Below are 21,347 nucleotides of genomic sequence, written 5' to 3'. Positions count from 1 at the left end.
TTAAAGAAAATCTGTCTTTCCGACAATTACAGGTGAATTTAAAAATATCAATTAAAGCATAACATTAAAAAATATGCTGATAACTAGCAACAAGTTTCATCACTCTCACCATGGATTACATTGTCAATTTCTTTGTGTAGCCATTTCTGTGACACGCCGATGCAAGTTATGCAAATCAAAGTATATTTGTAATCAATGATGTTAGGACTGCATGATTTGTTTTAATGACTGATAAACAAAACTGACAGGGAACAAAAAAGTAGCGCCTGGTTCACACCGGCCGCGGAAGCGCCGCGAATAGGCGCGTAGCGGAGCCCGCTTCCTTTCGGTGCCCGCTTCCTTTCGGTGCCCTTGTTAAGCGATAGTGTAGTTCACACCAGACGTGGAGTGCCGCGAATAGGCGCGGCCGTCCCGCGCCGTGAAGCGATCGTTTCGGCGTCTGCTCTATTTTTTGCGCGTGCCGCAAGCTAACGCGTCAATTCTGGCAGGAAATCACACAAAGAAACACGAGACAATCCGGTACATTTTCAAAATAAAAGCAATTTTCAAAATAAAATACTGCGATTGACAAATGCGATCATATTTGTGTATCTAAACTAGGGATAGACCGATTATCGGCCGGGCCGATTATCGGCGCCGATATTCAGCATTTTGACGCAAATCGGCATCGGCCTTTTTCTTTAATCCGACGGCCGATAAGAGATCAATTTAAAACTGGGTTATTTTGGCTCTGATGGAGCCGCGCCTCTCTGTCTGCAGCCACTACTCTGTCTCCAGCATTGTCCCACCCACAGCACCATCTGATTGGTTACACACAGAGCCATGGCATGGGTAACAGCCAATCAGCAGTGAAAGCTGTGCATGCTCAGTGCTGCTCACACACGCGGCGGCGAGGAGAAAAAGTTTCGCCAAGTGGAGAAGCTGCGGAGTCCTTTACAACTCACAACTACTAGTAACGTTACCATGAGCCCAAAACACAAACATAAGCGGCAGCTCTGCTCGCTCGCAGTCCCTCCAGAGGTGTCTGTTAACTGAGACCCATTGTGGCGTATACGCTACAAAATATCATGTTGTCTTTAGAGCGTCATAACTCCGTAATGTTTGCGCTAGAAACATGCCTCTTAAACTAGAGAAACGGGGCTAAATAACGGTACCCTGCTTGCCCATGTGAGCGATTTATTTCTGACAACAAAACGAATGCGTAAAGTTGTAAAATATGTGACTAGATGTCTCCTCGTCTCCGTGGCGCATTTCTCCGTTTTGTTTATGTATATCGTCGATCACTTCTCATCCGCCATCTTGCTAGTGACGTATAGAGTTACGTTTATGTCTCGGACACTCCTATTGGCTCCCGTAGCGGCTTTTACAGCCAATCGGAAAGCCTGATTTACGCTTGGCCGTGAGTTGTTGTGTTTGCCCAAACGGGAGACACAGAGGAGTTCAGAGCAGAGCAAATGACGGTCAAAAAGTTACTGTAGTGATAGAGAAAGCTAAATACATAAATGGCACAGAAGAAGTACACTATATATACACATATTTAGGGCAGGGAGAGGAAAGGACCATTGCTGGCAAAACAAAGCGCCCATGGACACTACTCAAAAGAATATCCATATTTCATAGACAGAAGCAGCTTATTATTATTATATTATTATTAATATTATTATATTATACATGTTGCAATTCTGAAAAGCTGTTTAATAAACATATGCTTAAAGGCATTTAAAAGAAGTTAAGTGTTGGTGTTTGTATTATTCAAAATTTTGACACCAGTATTTTCACTTTTACTGCAAATGAATATCGGCTCCGAATATCGGTTATCGGCCTCCTTGACTACTAATAATCGGTATCGGTATCGGCCCTGAAAAAATCATATCGGTCTATCTCTAATCTAAACTCGCACTGGGAAACAGGAAGACACAATACATTTAATAAATGTGAAGAGTAGATAAAGAAATATGTGCATTTCAACAGTATATCTGCACTACTACCGTCTACTACCATACACACTCTGTCTGTGTGTGTGTGTCTGTCTGTCTCTCTCTCTCTCTCTCTCAAACTTCTTGGTTACAGAAACATGGCATATTCATTTTATGGGGTTATTTACTCCATAATGAAAAAAATAGCTCTGAATGAACACCAGCTAAGCAGAAGCGCTTGTCGACCGTCGGCGAGAAATACGCGTCTGGTTTGAACAGGGGGGCAGCGCAACGCGTGCGATTTTCGTCGGCGCGCCATGTCGCGGCGCTTCCGCGGCCGGTGTGAACCCGGCGTAAGGGAGCAGGCTGAGGGAATGCAAAGTGCAAAGAAAAAAAAAAGGCCAAAAGCAACAGAACTGAAAAAGCAACCATAATGTGATGGGGAACAAATATAGACACCAGAAATAAGAACACAGGACTAGGGTCAGTCTGGTGAGACACAGCAGGTAGAATTGAGGGAGCAAATGGCAGACAATCACACACAGACACAGGGAAATACACAAGAATGAAAGGAGATCACATCAGTGAGAGGCACTTCCGGATGCGCACGGTGCACGCACAGGACCGGCTCTCCCCTGGAGCGGACGGCGACTTTTACAGAGCAGCTTTCCCCCAGGAGCTCAGGAAGAGCGACTTTATGGACTTTTTCATCCACCCGTGATGCATGAACCCTGGGGATCCTGGACATCCGTTTGTGTTTGTTGTGTGTCTAGTTGTTAGCTGATGCTATAGGCTATGACATAGTAATGAAAGGCTACCAAAAATAAAGCAATATAAACATGGCAACATAAATCACTATCTTGCTGGAGGAGTAATGATTTACTCGAGTTATTAGAAAAAATCAGTGAAGTGCGGCTGAATATGTTCCTTGGTCGCACCGCTGCTCCATTCAGCGGGTCTGTTTATGTGTGTAGCGTCATGTTTTGTTCCCCACAGCATACAGAGATGAATCACCACGGTCTGAGCCAATCAGAGGCCGAGGTCTAGACAGGCCTAAGTCTCTGGTTGGCTCTGTCTCCTCGTCACTGAATGTTTGTGAGGACGTGAGCCTCAAAAACGAAGACCATCGATCGTTTTTTCGTACAGAAAGTTGCTGTGCCCGTAACACCTGTCTCCCCTCGCACCGTAAGACACCGGTCCTGTCTCACGTGTCTCCGTACAAGACGGTGTCCGAACTGGGCGGTCTGGTCAGGCGTAGTTTTAAGAACCGGTCGTGTTATCTGGTCTCCGTTTCGCTGCGGGCGGGCCAACATTATGCAGTACGGCCAGAGCCAGGCTCGAAACGCTGCCTTTACTGTCGGAGTGTCCTGCCTGAGTTCATAGCGGAGGGAATGTTCCCATTCATTGTCTATGTAAGAAGCCGTGCAATGCCATCGCGTCGCAGCGAGTTTTAAGATGGAGCGCCGCCGCCCGCAAGCTCTGGAAAATCTTTTAAACTGACCGTTGTCGATCTAAAATAAAGACTGATTCAGCAACTGCATAGCTTATTTCTCGCATAAAATGTTTTCAGAAACACATTTCAGTGAACTATTTTCGTAAAATAAGAGAACGTTTTTTTAATTATCCCGCTAATTTGTCTGCGTGAGAAATACTAGATGTGGCGTGTGAACAGATTGAAATGCATGTGTTTGAGAGCCCTGGTGTCAAGACTATTTCTGTCTCTGCAGTATTGTTTCTTTCTTCCTCGAGGGGGGGTGTGCTTCGTGGGAGGGTCCGAGGGGAGGATGATACGAGCTCGGAGGGGAGGGATTAAGGAGCACAGAGGGGATGGGTGTGTGTGGGGTGAGCTTTAACAGTGCTTATAATCTCATCAAAGACGAGCATTTTAAGTTTATTTTTAAACAATTTCGGTTAATTTGATTTATTGTTTGTGTTGAGATTGAATAAAGAAAAAAAATCCTCATTTGTTTTTAGCTTTATTTTTTCCTTTCTTTTGTCCTTATTTTATTCCTGTTTATAGTCATTGACTAAATGTGTTCAGAAATTAACAGTGTATATGAGAACTCTATACAATGTTTTATCCGATTACTCGAATCATTGATGGAATAATCGGTAGATTACTCGATTACAAAAACATTTGATAGCTGCAGCCCTAGTAATGACTAGGGCTGTAACGATACACGTATCGAAGCTGAAATCGTGACACTCAGATCCACGAACCTGTCTCGCGCCACGAGAAGGCAGAATCGCGACACAACTTCCGGTCCAGATCAGCACTATGAGCTGTAAGTAACACCACATTAACACCGCAGCGGTCGTTCGCTAATTCTCCGCCGTTGTTCGTTCACACGGAGCGAAGCACCGCTGGAGTAAAGACGAACCGCTGTGTAATTCACAGAAAGCAGCGCAAAGAGACGTCCCGGTACACGTCATGATGATGACGTGTGTGCGTTTTCAAGGGGTTTCCCTGGAGTCTCCCTGTCACTCAAAACCCGACGGAGGCTAAAGTTCACTGAAGTCTTGGTCCGGGGGACTGACCGTCGCAGAGATTTTTTTTCATCATAAACACTCGGTGAGTTAAAGTTTTTTTTGCCGGTGACAGACGCTGTTTATCGGGCAGAAATGTGAGGAGGAGTCGGTAGGACGGGCGGGAGGAAGGACGCTTATCCACGTACAGCTGCGGTATTTGTTTCCCCGTTGCCAAAGTTACAGTTACTACGTTACCTTAGTTTGGTTCTGCAACGTTGCTTTGTGGGACATTTCTCTGTAGTAAGTTGAGTGAGGGACCTCCACGCCAAATCTGCATCTTACATAAATCAAATGTTTAATTTAAAAAAATAAATAATATCGAAATTTGTATCGAACCGTGGGTCAAAAATCGTGATACAAACCGAATCGTGAGTTTGGTGTATCGTTACAGCCCTAGTAATGACTTATACATGCTCACATGTTTGGAATATCAACCTCATCATACAAATATCTGGGGCTGCAGCTGGACGACAGATTGGACTGGACAGCAAACATGGACTCTGTCCACAGGAAAGGACAGAGCCGTCTGTACTTCCTGAGAAGGCTGGGGTCCTTCAACATCTGTAAAAAACTGCTGCGGATGTTCTACCAGTCTGTGGTGGCCAGCATCCTCTTCTACGCTGTGGTTTGCTGGGGAGGAAGCAGCAAGAAGAGGGACGCTGCCCGACTGGACAGACTGGTGAGGAGAGCTGGCTCAGTGGTGGGCACAGAGCTGGACTCTCTGGTGACAGTGGCAGAGAGAAGGACCCTGGACAAACTGCTGTCCATACTGGACAACACCAACCACCCTCTGCACAACACCTTCATCAGGCAGAGGAGTGTGTTCAGTGGTAGACTGCTGTCCCAATCCTGCTCCACCAACAGACTTAAGAACTCTTTCGTCGCCCTGGCCATCAGACTATACAACAGCTCTCAGTGATGGCAGGAGGCACAACAGACAATGGACACTTGGTCACTTTATAGTTGTAATATAGTTTATAGTTGTGTCAAATAAAACATTTTATTTCTAGTCACTTTCAATTTTACATAGCTTTTGTATAGTTTCTAATGTATGTTTAATGTATAATGTATGTTCTATGTATGTTATTGCTACTGGATGCTTGAATTTCCTTCGGGATCAATAAAGTATCTATCTATCTATCTATCTATCTATCTATCTATCTATCTATCACCTGAAAGAATACTCGGTGACGTGGTATTGGACAAAGTTGTCATAGCTTCTTGGTCGTAAAAAAAAAGCGATGCGAGAGAGCACTATTTGTTTGAATGCAAAATACAAAAATGTTACCACTAGATGGGAATAATTCTTACACACTGTCTCTTTAAGTAATGGTAACAACCCCAATTACAAGGAAGCTATATTGAAACAATATTTTCTTTATTTCTGAACAAGCTTCTTTAACCTGATATGAGCAGGACATTAATAAATGTGCCCTTTGTTGTCATAACAGGGTTTTTTTTACACTGAATATGGGCAATAACCACCAGGCATAATGGAGTCTCCCGTTTGCACACTATACCAGCACAAGCCATCCCTCATAGCAGTGTTGCCATCGCTGACACTTTTTACATGTAATGAGGAAGGCAAGATTATCTCCATCAGGTATTTATGGCTAAATCAGTCCATCTATTCCATAAAATTGCATTTCACCGGCAGCCCAAGGTCCTGCTGCAGCTTGCATAACAAGCTCGGTTAGTTTGGCACGCCTCGTTCTGGGACTCCAATTACGGAAGATCCTGGCAAACGGCTGCCATTTGTCTGTCTTTGTCTCATCCGTGCTGACATTCAGTTAAGAGTTCAAAGGGCACTGCATTCCCCCACATCTCTATATATATTTTTTTTTCTTTTTTTTTTCTCATCCACACTAAATTTAGGAGTATAATATAATATCCATCCATCCATTTTCTAAACTGCTCACCCTGTTCAGGGTTGCAGCACACAATTAGGTGAAATATGTGGCGGGGTAATCCCCGGACAGGTCGCCAGTCTATCACAGGGTAAGGAATATTACAGATAAGTTAACATATTCAAGTATGTAGCCTATATTTGAGTACAGAATAAGAATGAGTGAAATTTCAGCAACAAGATAAAAAAAAGACTATCTGGTCCAACTGGTTTTGATTTGAAGATACATTTTTTACGGGCAATTTATTTTTGTAAAGTGCAAATTGTAGTATTGCTTTAGGTTATGGACAGAAGGTGAATGGATGTATGCACAGAATGAATTCCCTCCTTTTCTCCACTAGGAATTCCTTTGCACCTTTTTGAAAATATTAGCTGGATCACTGTGGTCTGCTCAGCGGTTTCTGCCCCTCCTCTCATTTTACTTGCTAGATGTCCATTCAAAATGTTGATGGTGACGTAGCTTGTAAAATTGAAGTTTTAACGCTAAATTGACCTCAGTTGCGTAATAATGAGAAGACTCCAATGTACAGGGTGATGCCTGAATTATTTATGATTTTCTCTACAGTCCGCTTGCCTTCTCGTTATCGGGGTGGAAATGAGTTTGCTGAAAACTGGCCAAAGTGAGATTTCCCCCCTCGGCTTACAGAACATGGCGCATTAAAGTGAATCACAGCAGACAGCTGGGGCCGCCCTTTATGGTAATGCACCCTCCACAATTACTGCTTCGACCTTCCCTGGTGAAGAAAAATGGGGAGACGTCTATTTAGCGGCCCTTTCAAACACTTAGTGGCAGACAAGTTGGGCAGCAAGATCACCTTTTGCCTGACATTGACTCTTGTTTAGAGGAGACAGAAAAGACATTGGAAAGGTGACAGGTTGCCAGATGAGATGCATCTGTCAAACAGCAAGAGAACCACGATGCCAGAGAACCACGATGCCAGAGAACCACGATGCCAGAGAACCACGATGCCAGAGAACCACAATGCCAGAGAACCATGGTGCCGGAGAACCAAGATGCCAGAGAACCAAGATGCCAGAGAACCAAGATGCCAGAGAACCAAGATGCCAGAGACCCAAGATGCCAGAGAACCACGGTGCCAGAGAACCATGGTGTCACGATGGTTGGAGGAACTGGTTGGGGCTAATAGTGCCAGCTAATACTGCAACTAACGGTCATGTACGTTATAAATTAATCTATCTATCAATTATATTTTAAATCAAGTAGATATGAAATGCCAACCAATAGTGGAAATGTTCATCACTATGATCCAGTATCCAAAATAAGAAAATCCACAACTCCTCATATTTGGGAAGATATTTGTTGAGTTGTCAGAAAAAGAAAACTAGTGTGAAGGGAGACATTTAGTGTAGATGTAAATTAGAGTTTAGAAGATAATTCATTCAAGGTTTTCATCACAGTTGTAAGCCCTTAAATTGACACCCTGCTGGGCCTAAGCATCAGTGAACTTTTTTTTTTTTTTTATATATATATATTTTTGTTTTTGTTTTTTTAGATTAAACTTGTTATACAAGTAGCAAACTCCTAATAACTCAGTGGATATTTGTGTGCTTAACATTAGCAAGTGTGTGTATGTGACTGACTGAGTATGTAGATAACAGTCACACTACAGTTTAGAGTGTGTACACACACAAACACACACACACACAGCCACCAGTCATAAAAACGTTTCTGGTGGTCAAATTCTGTGAATCAATATATTCATCCAGGCATGGATGTCATTTTAATGTCACATATGATACAAATATATAATTAGAACATAGCAAATTCAAGAAGTGTCCTGAATGAATATAATAGTCAATAGTGAAAGTTTAGATACTGAAGGTAAATGTATCATTGAAAACTCTTGAAAAACTTGACACTGCTTGTACCACAGGAAATACTACACACAGCAAAACAAAAACTTGCTTATTTATAAATATGATCCACAGCAAAAAAAATTCACTCAATCTATATTTCAGAGGTTACACACTGACGTATACAGCACAAAACCTCTTTCATCAACAACTGAAACAGGTTTCATAAAACTACACTGCTGCTAAACTGATACAAAAAAATGCTGTGGCAAGAAACAGTATATATATATATGTTCAAAGCTTCATGTATAAAGCATTGTTGTGGTCCAATCTCTTCCCCACACACTCTCTTGGACACTCCTGTGAACCACTACCCATACTGAAGTTGAAGAGATGATATGATATTGATGCTGAGGTGTTAAGAGGCTTGATGCACCGCCATGTTTTCCAACATCTGTTGAAACTTTGTCTCGACTTATACATATTACAGGACATTACGTTACTGTGACGTTAAATAATGTGTAACTCTACCAACTATCATTCTCAACAGTGGCTGGTGAATTCCACTGTGAGCAACTTGCTTTATGCTCGTTCCATCCAGCGTTTAAGTACCGGTAAAGTGAAAAAGAAAATGTTTGTACCAGATGTGGTTAGTTGTCTGTGTTTGGAAATGTGATTAACTGGGGAGATCTTTAAATTCAGCTCGAAAGAGAAGATGATGCTGTGCTCCTAATGAGTTTCCTAGCGGGAAGCTTTTTTGTTAAAGGTGCTCTCTCTATTTTATGTTCCGTTTCTTTCCTTTTTTTTTTTAAATACTGCATGAATCCTTTACACCATGGGTAGTCCAAAAGAACCTACAGCAGATGTGCTTAACCTATCACCTGACGTTTGTGATGTATAACACTGGTTAGGTAGAGGAATGAATAGAGAAATGAAAACTCACCCTTTATCCTCAAGCTCTCAGGGATCCCATCCTGCAGGAACAAGAACAAAAAGAAAACGGAGAAGAGGTCACGGTTACTATAAACCATTAGATCACCATATCAACAACAACACGTTTAGCTGAGAGAACAAAATCCTTGGTGCTTATTCTCTGGAAATTGTGCTCAATAGACTTCTTAATACAATGGACTTTCTTTGCAAATGGCTCAGTCTCGACATGTGCAGGAATGACACTAAGATCCAAGGATTTTACTCTCATTGCAAGAACTCATCTTGACACAATGTATGTGTCTATTGTAATTTAAATCAATGATGCACTAATAAGTCTGGCATTAACTGGCCATGTGCTCATTTGGGTCATTTGTATGCACAATGTTAATCCTTTCAACAGGTTACCCAAAGTCACATCACCTATGATTTTATTTTGTGCATTAACATTTCATGCACAGGGGCTTTGGGCTTGGTGGCATCTGTTTTTTAATACCTTCATATCTGCCCAGTATTTCACCGAGGTAAATGGCGGTGCATGTCGGTGTCGGTGCATGTCACTAACAGCCAAAGTTGTAGCTAACTTCAGCTAGCCACGCTGCACTGGTGCCACCACCTCTGGTGGCATCGCTGTGCACTACACAACAGCATCATAGAAAAAGTAGCATCTATGTTTATGATGGTGTTGATACCCTGGTATATCGTAATACCTTCCAAGCCTAAAGGCAATCCAAAGTAGGGCTGGGTGATATGCACAAAAATAAAATCTTTATTTTTCAAACCACACCAAATTTACTATTATAAAATCTTTATTTTTTTCTGTTAAAAACTGATTACAAAGAAAGTATTTTAATTGTAACAAACATTTTTAGAAGTTAAATGTCACTGCATCAGTAAGGTCTTTCTACTGTGAGAAAGTTATTTTGCTACTGTTACTTGCTTTTGCTGAGCAAAACTTGGAGGAGCAGCTTGTCACCACAACGAGACTAGCAGGTCCACCTTAATTTGTCAGACCATCTTAATTGAGCCTGGGGCTCAGGGTTAACACCCTTCACTTCAATCAGTTGTCAAGGAAGAAAATGCAGCCTACAAAATTAAGGGAGAATATTCCTGTATTGTATCTATCGACAGCGCTGCTCACATACGTCGCCACTCGCCCATCTCTGAGCGACAACTGTCAATGGAACGTGAATGTGTTCTAGCGGAATGTGGCCAGGACAGGCGATGCAAGGACTAGTGATGTGAGCGGGTACAGAGATAAATTAATTTTAACTTTCTGCGATGCAATTGAAGCGAGTACCAAGCGAGTACCAATCGGAATGAATAGTGATGATTGACAGTTTTCCTCGGACACTTTTGCAGTGGGAAGTAAACCAGCGGGAAGCCATGGCAACCGACGCCGGTGGCAGTGAATTTTTTTTGCCAGCGAGTAGAATTCAGCGAGAAAGCGAGGGGTGAGTAACGATATATGTGAACGGCGCTGAACAATCCTTACGACACTCACTCACTCTCACTCTCTCTCGAATTAGAAGGTTTTTCCTCACTCTATTGTATCATAATAGTCTATAGATAAATAGTGGTGTCAAGATCCTAGTGGAGAATATAAAGAACAGTGAATAAACCTGATCACTTTAGTAGGTGTGCCTCAAATCAGCTGCTTTTGGAGCATGCATATTGATAATGGCTGTACAGAACGCTGTTATCAGGATTGTTATTCTGAGTAGCTGCTTTCCACAAAACCATGAATACAAAAGGAAGAGGTATAAATATTTGATTTCTCTACAGTGAAATCTGCATTGCTCATCCTTCTCGTTCTTGTACAGAAAATTCAGACTACCAGCTCGAGCACGGTGGCGTTATGGAGAAGATCACGTCTATAGTCAATAATGAACAGTGGTGAGTGACCGCCCACTTTAAATAGCAGATTTCCCAATCCCTGGTTTTGCACAGGAAATATGCACACTATATTTTTAAATATGCTCAATTTGATTCTAAGTCAATTACTTGAGTATGCAACGGATAATAACTGTCATGCGATCGCACCCATTAAAAATGTATTTCAGCCCACCTGACATTTTGGGTTATTACATTGTGTACTATTGTCAGTGATACTATCTGCCATTTTCTCCATATTAATGTTGTGGTGACTGGTAGAACAAAAGTCAGCGTGTACTTTAGTTTGTATGGTTTCTTACATTACTCTAACTGACTGATTAAGATTTGTGTTTATTAGGATGTTAAATATACAACTAGGGATGGGACAATATAGGATCCTAATGAAAAAAAAACCCACATAGCCCGTAAAAGGCAATTATTTTGGCCAGGATAATTGTGACGTGAAATTGTAATATCTCATGCCTATTAAAAACAATAATAGAATAGAGAAAAATGGTAAATCCCCATATTTGAGAGGATGAACTCATCGATGAGTTTCCGTTCAGCACAAAAAAAGGAGTACTAAGATAAGATTAATAGCCATGTATATGTTTGGAATGAACCTCTTTATATTTAGAGGCCAATTTGGGACCAGTCAAAAATATTCAAAGTTACTATATTGTCTTTAAAGCATAATATAACACAGGTGTGTACACACCATACTATGAGTTGTTTTGGTAAAATAACTTGAGATAAGGTTGAGATGATACAAACAGACAAAGTTAAATACCATGATCTTTTCAACATTTTTCCTTGTGATTCAGCTTTCAATATGTTTTACAACACAAAACATTGTTGACTAGCAAACCAGTCAGCACAAATCACAAAAAGCACCTGTGGCTGCCTGACATTCTCCATACCCCCATCCTCCCTCTGGAGGAGGTGACATTTAGAATTGCACTACAGGTAGGGAAGATATCAAATGGGGCCTATTTGCATATGGCAGACAGTGTTCACACTTCATTTGTTTGAAGAGAGTGATTTCCCCAGGGCCGCCGGCAGGCCCGTCTCTGCTGCCCTGAGACTCTGGGGACGATGAAGCACCCAGCTGTACAACCTGTGGTTCATCTGCCGCTGTCACAGCTAGCTGGCTGACCGCCCACATCTCTCTCACTCCCTCTCTCTAGCTTTATCTTTTAACCCCCCTGCCTCCACTTACACCCCCCCCTCCTCCTTCTCCTCTCCTCCTCACATCGCTCACTCCTCCACACCATCAGCTTCCAAGTACACTTGAACTGCAAATTGCAACATACCTGTATGACAAGAGAGTAAAATTTACAGTGCAACACCCTATCAGCAAGGCTGTGTCTATCTTTAAATCCAGGCCGATAGATAATACTCATTCACTTCGATGTGACAATGGGGCAGTAGGTGTGCTGATGAAGGGAGCGCCGAGAGAAAAAAAAAAACAGAGGGCAAAAACCTGAACCCGAACAGTACCTAATTTTTTTTTTCTTTATTCATTGTATGATAAGCAGTATGAAGACTTTTGGATTCTTCAAAGTCTTTATTAGACAGAGTAGGTCAAAATATTGCATCAATTAAATATATTTTGTGAGCTTGTACATATCAATGTTTTGCTTTGTATGCCGTTTTCAACCAGGACATGTACCCAATGGGAGTTGTGAACTGTCCACCTCCTTTACTGTGACAACAAGTACACACCAATGCAGACCCTTCAAACCCAATAACAAGTAACAACTGAAGTAAGTAACACTAGCATGGACCTCGACATTTTGTTATTGTTATAGCAGATTGGCTCCATACAGTGTCTGCTTCCATAGCCCCTGTGGAGACTTTACAGAAGCTGGTTACCTCAGCCTCAGGCTGGCTGCCATTTGAAAGTAGACAGCTCATCAAGATGAGTGACAAAGGTTGGGGCTAAAACTGACCAGCCGAGGAGGGGGAGGGTGGAAATAACGCTGACGGTCACATTTATGCCAAACATTGTCTATTGCAGCTTTAACTGGAACAACTGTACATCAAGCTCTTGTGTATTTCACTGTGTATTATTATTATTATTTCTCACAAAGCCTGTCCTTTTATCTCAATCGTATTTGCCCAGCCCCCTTCCACTCTGTCTCCGGATAATCTAGATTTGCCATGTGGCAAAGCCGGTGCAGGATGGATGGAGCTTTTCACACAGTCGTCCTTGCCTCCATTTTGTTTGTCCTGACATAACAGCTGGATATCAGAGTGACAAACTCAGAAATTGCTTTTGTCCCTCGTGTGAACCAAGCCTGACCACTATTCCACAATTTCCTAAATTATACATAGAGTCTCTCCATCACTCTTAGAGTGAAAGTCGTCATGAAAGAGCTTGAGTGAAATTAGACTGTATAAAATAAAATCTCCATGTAATGGAGGCTTCAGAATAGAAAGTTTGAGGGGTATTCCCATAATGATGAATTATAATTAGAACTGGATTCTGGTGGTAAGCATCTGTGTCCTTTTCCTGACCCCATGTGGAGGATTTCACAGTGAATTTCTGAAACAGTACCATGGGAATTACGGGTAGAGCATGTGACCAGCTGTTTATGGCAGAGTGCCTCCTGGTGATTGAAGTCTTTGTGAGGAAAGCTTATAAAGGTCGTATCCGATCCTGTTACCCTTGTCAAACACTGTCCTTCAAAGCAAAGGAAAGGCATAGCTTTAACATGGCCACTGGTGTTTCAGTGGTTGTGGCTGTGATCTCAAAGGACATTCAGCACAAGTCTCTGAATGTGCAGGTGTGGAAATGCAATCATGCCATTATGTCGTTTGGAAAAATTACCATCATGTTGGTACTGGTATTCCATTAATGGTGATCATGAGAGAAATGTAATTAAATATGTGATGCAAAAAAGATGTTCAAGAAGCATTTCACTGCTGTCATTTTCTAACTAGAGACATCGAATCCAAACTAAACTGAATTCTGAGCTGAATTCTGAAACTTGGTGGTGCTTTTCTACAATCTATGGTTTTCTCATTTTGAAACAACTCTTATTTTACACTGCTCACTCAACTGTATTAACAAGTGGATGACCCAAATCTCTCTGCAATCTAGCCGACAGGCAGTGGAAAACATTCTCAAAGTAAAAAGAGTGCAATGACATATTTTGGAGAGAGGGGCTTGCAAGGTGGCCGTTTTTCCACCAAAGGGCTGTACATTTCCACAGCCCTCTTTGACAGGCGGATAGATGAGCAGTTTACCTCCGTCCTCTCACAGGATGAATTGTAATGCTATGCAGATGCTGTAATGACATTCCTCTGCGATGTAATCACAGCGCCAGGCACATTAATTTCATTGGAGTGGAAAAGAACATATATCATTTTTGTAGCTTCCCGTCAAATTTCTGCTACATGTGGACATGCATTACTTTAATTATGAAAGTCAATCTGGTTCCAAACCAGGCCAATAAAAAGAGAGAACGTTAAAAAACAGTTAGCTTCAACAAGAGCATACTGTTTGATACAAAGTTACACTATTTAACATTGAAAAAAAATAAATATATTATAAAAAAGAATTGCAATGGAAATTTTGAAGTCAACACACTATAATGGAAGAAAGTATGTTTTCAAGGCAACATCTGAAACTGTAGATTTACCACGTTTGATGAAACTGAAACGCTCAATCCCGAAATCCTGCAATTAAATGTGTTGGCTCAGGAAACAAACATTTTCCACCAGACATCCACCAGATTAAAACACATTTACTTCTCAAGATAAAATCATGAGACACTGAAATCTAAAAAGCTTATTTTCTGCTTAGCCCAGGAAATGGACGATCAGGAGCTGTAATAATAAATATTAACTAAACGATGTTGCAATGCAACAGTACAAAGAAAGCATGGATCTGGGGCCTCATTTATAAAGCTTGTGTATGCACAAAACGGGGCTGGAAACGAAAAAGGTTGTGATCTATAAAAACCAAACCTGACGAGAATGTGTGCGTACCTGTAAGCAAAATCTGAGCCATGCGTACGCACAGTCTGGAGACTGGAAGGGAATCTGTGGTGAACTGAAGTCAGATTGTAGAAAGTAAATGTGAGAAGAACTGTTATAGTTTTGATGATCGCACACATTTCATTTCACTCCATAACATACGTTAGATCCAGCAGTGTTATTTGCGCTTGTACCAAGTGATAATTGTTTCATAAACACCTTTTAAATCCAACTCGTATCTTAAATCAGAATTAGTTCTAAATATTTAATCAGCGCTGTGTCGCCGCAGGAGGAGGAGATGGCCCGACTGCATGCATGTAGATCTGTAAATACAAATACCCTCCCATGAGATCAATGCAGAACACAACCAGCCATCAACAGGCAACAGGTAAGATCCATGAGGATGTCATGCGGCGTTTGTTAGGCAAGGAAGACAATCGATGTCCGTTTAACTGAATTTTTTCAGTGGGCTTACATTACTTTTCTTGTTTGCCGTAGCTCATCTGCAACATTGTTTATTGCGCTGATGTTGACTCGCTGGAGTTGCAGGACGGCATCCATTAGCACCCGGCTGCTTACTGGGGTGTCGTGTGCGCGGGTTGTACCCTCGGGTGCACCACTGCTTTCAGATTCAGGTACGTACACTTGTAGGCGATCTGTGATTTTCAAGGCAACATTGCTTACAGGTGTGCGTATGCACAGTTTTATAAATCAGAATTTTTTTTAGTGTACGCCAACTTTGGCTTTTGGGCATACGTACACTTTTAGTAAGGATCCTACACACAGTTTTATAAATGAGGCCCCAGGTCTTTTAAGACTGAAATCCAACACTGTCCAGGCAGGGGTGGACGTCTCTCTCTTCTCTTTGGTATAAAGTATCCCACTCTGGCAGAAGTGCTCTCCCTGCAGTTTACGGAGATCATATTACAGGATTTTTGAGTTTAAATCTCTTCACTTGCTTTACACACACAATTTCCGGAGAAGCTGTGGCTAGAAATAAGCAGAGCTTCATGCATAGCTGATATCCGTTTAGAATGCTCTTCATAAATATTGTTCAAAAGGTCAAATTGTGTTTGACCATTGTGTCGATTCAAAAGCTTTGCAACCCCCCCCCCCCCCCCCAGCTCCTCGCTCAACTCTGATACAGTCCAATGACTTTCCTACCATCTGTTTCCACTGTATCCCACTCAATCTCCCTCTCTTTGTAGCCACCCACCACTGTCTTTGCCTTAAACTCCTATGTAGACGTGACTGTAGCTGGCGGAACACATTTTAAATTAAACATTTAGTCTGAAGACGACAGAATGCCTTGAAGTAAATGCACTTATTGTCACTGCTAATTTTTTATCTCTATGATAGAGAGGAGAAGTGTTTACTAGTGAACAACATTGCATGAGGGGCTTATGGGAAATGTGTACTGAAGGACCACAATCCAACTAATGTCTCTTGACAAAACACTTTGATTTCCCCTGAAGTCCCTGTCTGCCAAAACAGTCAATTTCCATCCCAGTCTGGCTCGAAATAAACCATCTCTGCGACTCTGGTGTTTTGAAGCGGAATCAGAAAAAAAAAACAGACCATGCTAAGTTGAGAGGGTAAAAAATGTAATGTGTAGCTTGTTCCTTGAGATGTTGCGAAAAGTGATGAATAAAAGCAGCCGATTTAGCTTGTGGTGCCTGCCCTGTATTGCAGAGACAAGAAGCATAACAATCACTGCATGAAAAGTGGGATTTACGTCAGTTAGCGGCCCTGTAAATTCCCGTGGAAGTTCAGGTTTACGACTGCAAACGGCAATTTGCAGGAAACACCGAAAACTGACGTAAATTGCCGGGAATTGACGTGGGCCTTGCTTGGCAGTTGTCCCCCCATGACCCCCCTCCCCGTAATCCTAGGGGAGGCTTTAACATGTAAATGAAAATGCTGTGAGCTATACAAATGCAAATCAGGGTAGCAGGGGGAGTTTTCCCCCAGGTGACATTTTTCTGAAAGGTGTTAACTTCATTTCATCTTCATTCAAAGATATAACTTCATTTCATCTTCATTCAAAGATACACAAAACAATTTGCTTCAACAATTACTTTTAATCAGGCTTTGCCACAAAGGTAAAATGTACATTCATGCAAACAACATCACAGTCTCCTAGAGCTCAACCACTGTGCATAGTGGCATGACTACAGTGACCCTTTCTTTGGTCTTGCTTAAATGCACAGTGGATGTGTTAACCACACATCTCCCAGCAATGCGCTCAACAGGCAGAAATGATGCTGGGTATGACGTGTCTGTTCCCTGCAAGCTCCAAACTTCTATTGGCTTTCCATAAAAATGTCTGTCCGGATGGGGATGAAGCCAGGAAACTTGCGCAATAATATGTTTAAATGCAGTACCTTTTGACACAACATTAACAACTATAAACTGCTTTATAATGGCTGGTCGTAGTTCTGCTAGAGGGTCAAGGATGGGTTCCTCAAAACTATTAGTGTTTCCACACCACTTAGCATATACATATGCTGACCTTTCTGCTCTAGACCCATCAATTGAGTAAGTTACATTCAGATATGTTACCCGTTTGCATGTCATGGCAAAACAGTCAACGTCAGTGACACAAGGGTACATTTGATGATACATTGTCAACATTGCATGTCTGTCAGGCTCATCCAAGATTGTCTGGTGGAATGGAGACAAAGGCACCACTGTACAGTTTTCTAAGAGAAGTCTTTCTGCTGACACCAACACACTGTGCTTCACATAAAGCATATCAGCTGTGTCATTGCATGACAAAGTCCCAACCATTTGTCTTCCTAAAATACTGGCAAATTCAGCACCATATTCACATGTCCATGGCATATGAAGCTGTTGGCTCTGCTGAAACTGCCTCATAATCTGGACTTCAATTGCCCTATTGTTGTTATTAAACTTTCCCAGTATTCCATTAAAACGCTCAAATGAAAAACACCAAAAAGAATAAACAGGTCCGTAATCCAACATGCACTCTTTCAAATGAAGATGCAGATGCATGTTTGGGGTGCAGTGCAATGGGCCAAACAGTTCGACAAATTTTGAGATAAATGTCTGCAGGTATCCATCTGCTAGTTCCAGTCTATTGATAGATATGACTCTGGAGCAGAGTATGATACAAGCCTGCACAAAGTCAAACCACATGTCATAGTGTCTGTTGTTGATAAGCCCCTTCAGACAAAACAGTGAGTAAATGGTTGTCCAGTTTTTCCACTGATCTGCTGTAAATCCTGTAAATCCAGATGAAATCCGTAAGGGAATTCTTCCAACCTCATAAGGTACTTTGATTTTTTCCACTCTAGCTTGAAGTTCATCAAGGCTTTTTGTTGTTAAAATTCCTAGTTCTGTCCACAGTCTGAATACATGTCTTGCCGTACCAAGGAGAAGGTTGTGCATTGGATCTATGACGACAAATCTGATGGCTTCATAGTAACTCAAGCGGAAAAGTTCTGACCATCTAGCTCCATATTTGCGTTCAATTCTTTTCTGTTCTGCCTTAGTCCTTGCCCGTTTGGATAGTCCAGCATAGTGTTTGTGATCCTTTGACGTGCGTGGCTCCCATGAAGACCGCTCAAAGCCTGAGTAGTCCATTTTTTCACCAAAGTCTTTCTTGCTGAACGTCTTCAAACACTTGTGGCATCCTGCAAATAAGTAAAATGCAATACGTTACACACACATATTTATATTTGAACATTCAATGAAACAGACCAACTACTATCCATTAAAAAATGAACAATGTAAACATCTACATATTGGTTTTACTGATTCAATGATCAATTTCAATGTTTATTAATTATAGCAAAGAATGTTTGAATATTTCAATTACCTCTGTATGCTCCATGTCCAACAAAGCCTCCACATTTTCGAGTTGCTGGGATATCTGATGAAAGACAAAGCAGCGCTGCTCTGTAAACCTGATGTCCTAAGAAAGAGCTGTCTTCCAGAATCATGCCATGCCAAAGTTCTTGAAGCTCATCAACTAAGGGGTCTAAGAAAGCATTTATGTTTAGTGATGGCTCTTTTGGTCCAGGTATTAGTCCAACGAGAATCATATTTTCTTCCTTAAAACGGTCTTCACGAGGTAGATTCAAAATTACCAAGTAGATGGCTCCAACTGAATAAGGTACATTTTTGAAAGGTTGGAACCAGTCCACATTCAGCATCAATGCCAAATTATTTGGCTCTGCTAAAAAAGGCTCTCCATTCACATACTGGTAGTCCTGCCATACTTGCCCATCATATACGTCTCCTAACACACCCTCAGGTATTTTCCGCTTTCGCCATTCTTCACATTTCGCTTCAAATCCAGGTCTTTTAACAAGTTCTTCCAGAGACTGCACAACACTCTTGTAACAGTAAGAACGTATTGGATTAACATACTCTTTGCCGCTGGAAGATGTTGACTTTCTTAACAAGGCAGAGCCACATTTCTTCCTTAATGCAGACCTCTGCTGTGGGTGATTGTAGAATGGGATGTGACCACAAGTCTTGCAAACCTTTGTGCCATCCCGTCTGAGCTCGTAGGTTTCAGTAAGCATGTATACTGTCATACATTTTGGACAAACCACATACTGTAAGAAGTTGTCACGGAGGATACCAGTCCATTTCCTCAAGGAGAATAAAGTCTTTGGAATGTTGCTTGCAAAGGCAGTGACGGAATTAGCACAGAGAACATTTCCAATTATCCACATGAAGTGTTTGATGCACAGAAGAAGTGATGTGAGGGCATTGTCAGAAATCTTGAAGGTTGATTGCCATGACAAAAGCATCATGGCCAGAAGTTTCAGCAACACGTCTTCTGGTTTTTCACTTCTGGACTGATCACTTCCATGCCCCTCGCCATCTTCACTCTGCTCCTCAGCAAGGCTTTCCCCCTCTTCAGTCACGTACTCATCCTATGCAAATGTAAAGTACACATTTAAAACGCATGCAATGCCCATACTCATCACTCAAACGACTGTACTCAGTGCATGAATATGGCCTTTTGACAGTGAAAAGACCATCATTGATATGGCCATTTGAGTATGAAAAGAATTTAAGTATGAAAAGACCATCATTGATATGGCCATTTGAGTATGAAAAGACCATCATTAATATGGCCATTTGAGTATGAAAAGATTTTAAAGCTGTAGTGAAGATCATGTGCATCTCAAACAGTTAGCTTTAGTGCAATGAACCTGTTAAAAGTACTCTGTGGGAACATTCAGGGGATTGTTGGAAGTGTTTATAATTCAATTGTTTATTTTAGTTGCTTTCATAGTTCCCTAACAGAAATTTAGACTGTACACTGAGAGTAACAGTAGTAGTACTGAGAGTAGAATACAATAATGTGGGTGAAACATGTTGGGTTTCCCGTTTGAGCTTTGGATTAGCATGTATGGAACTCTATACATAGTCAAAGGTAATTTCATGCTTACCACATAACAGGAGATGTCTTCATCATCTTGCACTGACTCTGAATCGCTGGAGTCCAGGAAAAGATGAATGCTTTGGTCATCTGCTGTTTCGTCTGGAAACAACCCGTGCAGAAGATACAGTCATGCATTATAATGCGATATTCGTATTTTATTATTAATTATTATTACAATAACCACAACAGTGAAAAGTAACCAAATATATTAGACAATCTAAAGGGGAGACCGGGTACAGTTACAATATCTGCAGCCCACAGCTGTACAGGTGTAACAGGTAAATTGTGGTGCTTACCGTTGTCTGAACTGTCAGTCGCTGGGTGAATTTCTTCAGATTCTTCCATCACTTCTTTTTCTGGGTCCTCGGAGTGCATTTCACTTCCATCAATCTCTCCAAGTCCAGCCAAGTTATCTTCGAGGTCTTTACACATCGGCGGTACATGACTCTGTAGGCCTACGTTATCTGACTTAGCCCTTTTGGATTTTTTCTCCCAAACTCCATTTTTGAAAAAGCGCTTTTTGTGGTCAAAATACTGTGTATGACAGAGTTCAATGTTGCAATGTTCACAGAAGCGCCGAGGTCTTTTCTTCAGTATTGGGACTTCCATCTTTCAACTAACGTCACACCGTGTTTCTATCACAGAGCTTCATGGCCACACCGTGCCTGTTTATATCATAGATCTCGTCTCGCGAGTTCTTCCGTGTAACAATGACCTCGCATGTGATTGGACGAGCACGTACGAGGTCACGGGGACCTCGTCCAATCATGTGCGAGGTCGGCATCTTGTCCAATCACGTGCGAGGTCATGGGCAAGACGGGCATGTTTTTATACCTGTACTCGGAACTTTCACTCCACTTCTGTGTTTTAACTGCGTTGGTTTCGTGATCTACGATGGCTGGACGGCGTCTCGCATTCAACTCCCCTTCAACCCCTCTGCATGGACGCGATCAACCACTTTCAGCGA

At 41.7% G+C, this 21,347-nt stretch overlaps 1 protein-coding gene across 1 annotated transcript in view; it reads right to left on the bottom strand.

Moving 5' to 3' along the window:
- fstl5 (follistatin-like 5) overlaps positions 1-21,347 on the bottom strand; it is a 176,705-nt gene that overhangs the window by 129,516 nt on the left and 25,842 nt on the right. Inside the window, exon 3 of the mRNA XM_084009730.1 lies at positions 9,110-9,140. Coding sequence (XP_083865856.1) covers positions 9,110-9,140 — 31 coding nt within the window. The remainder of the gene's footprint in view (positions 1-9,109; positions 9,141-21,347) is intronic.

Source organism: Eutrigla gurnardus (assembly GCF_963514095.1).
Source record: "Eutrigla gurnardus genome assembly, chromosome: 5".
NCBI classification, from domain to species: domain Eukaryota; kingdom Metazoa; phylum Chordata; class Actinopteri; order Perciformes; family Triglidae; genus Eutrigla; species Eutrigla gurnardus.
The sequence above is the reverse complement of the archived record's forward strand: the minus strand, read 5'-3'. Positions and strand labels throughout refer to the sequence as shown.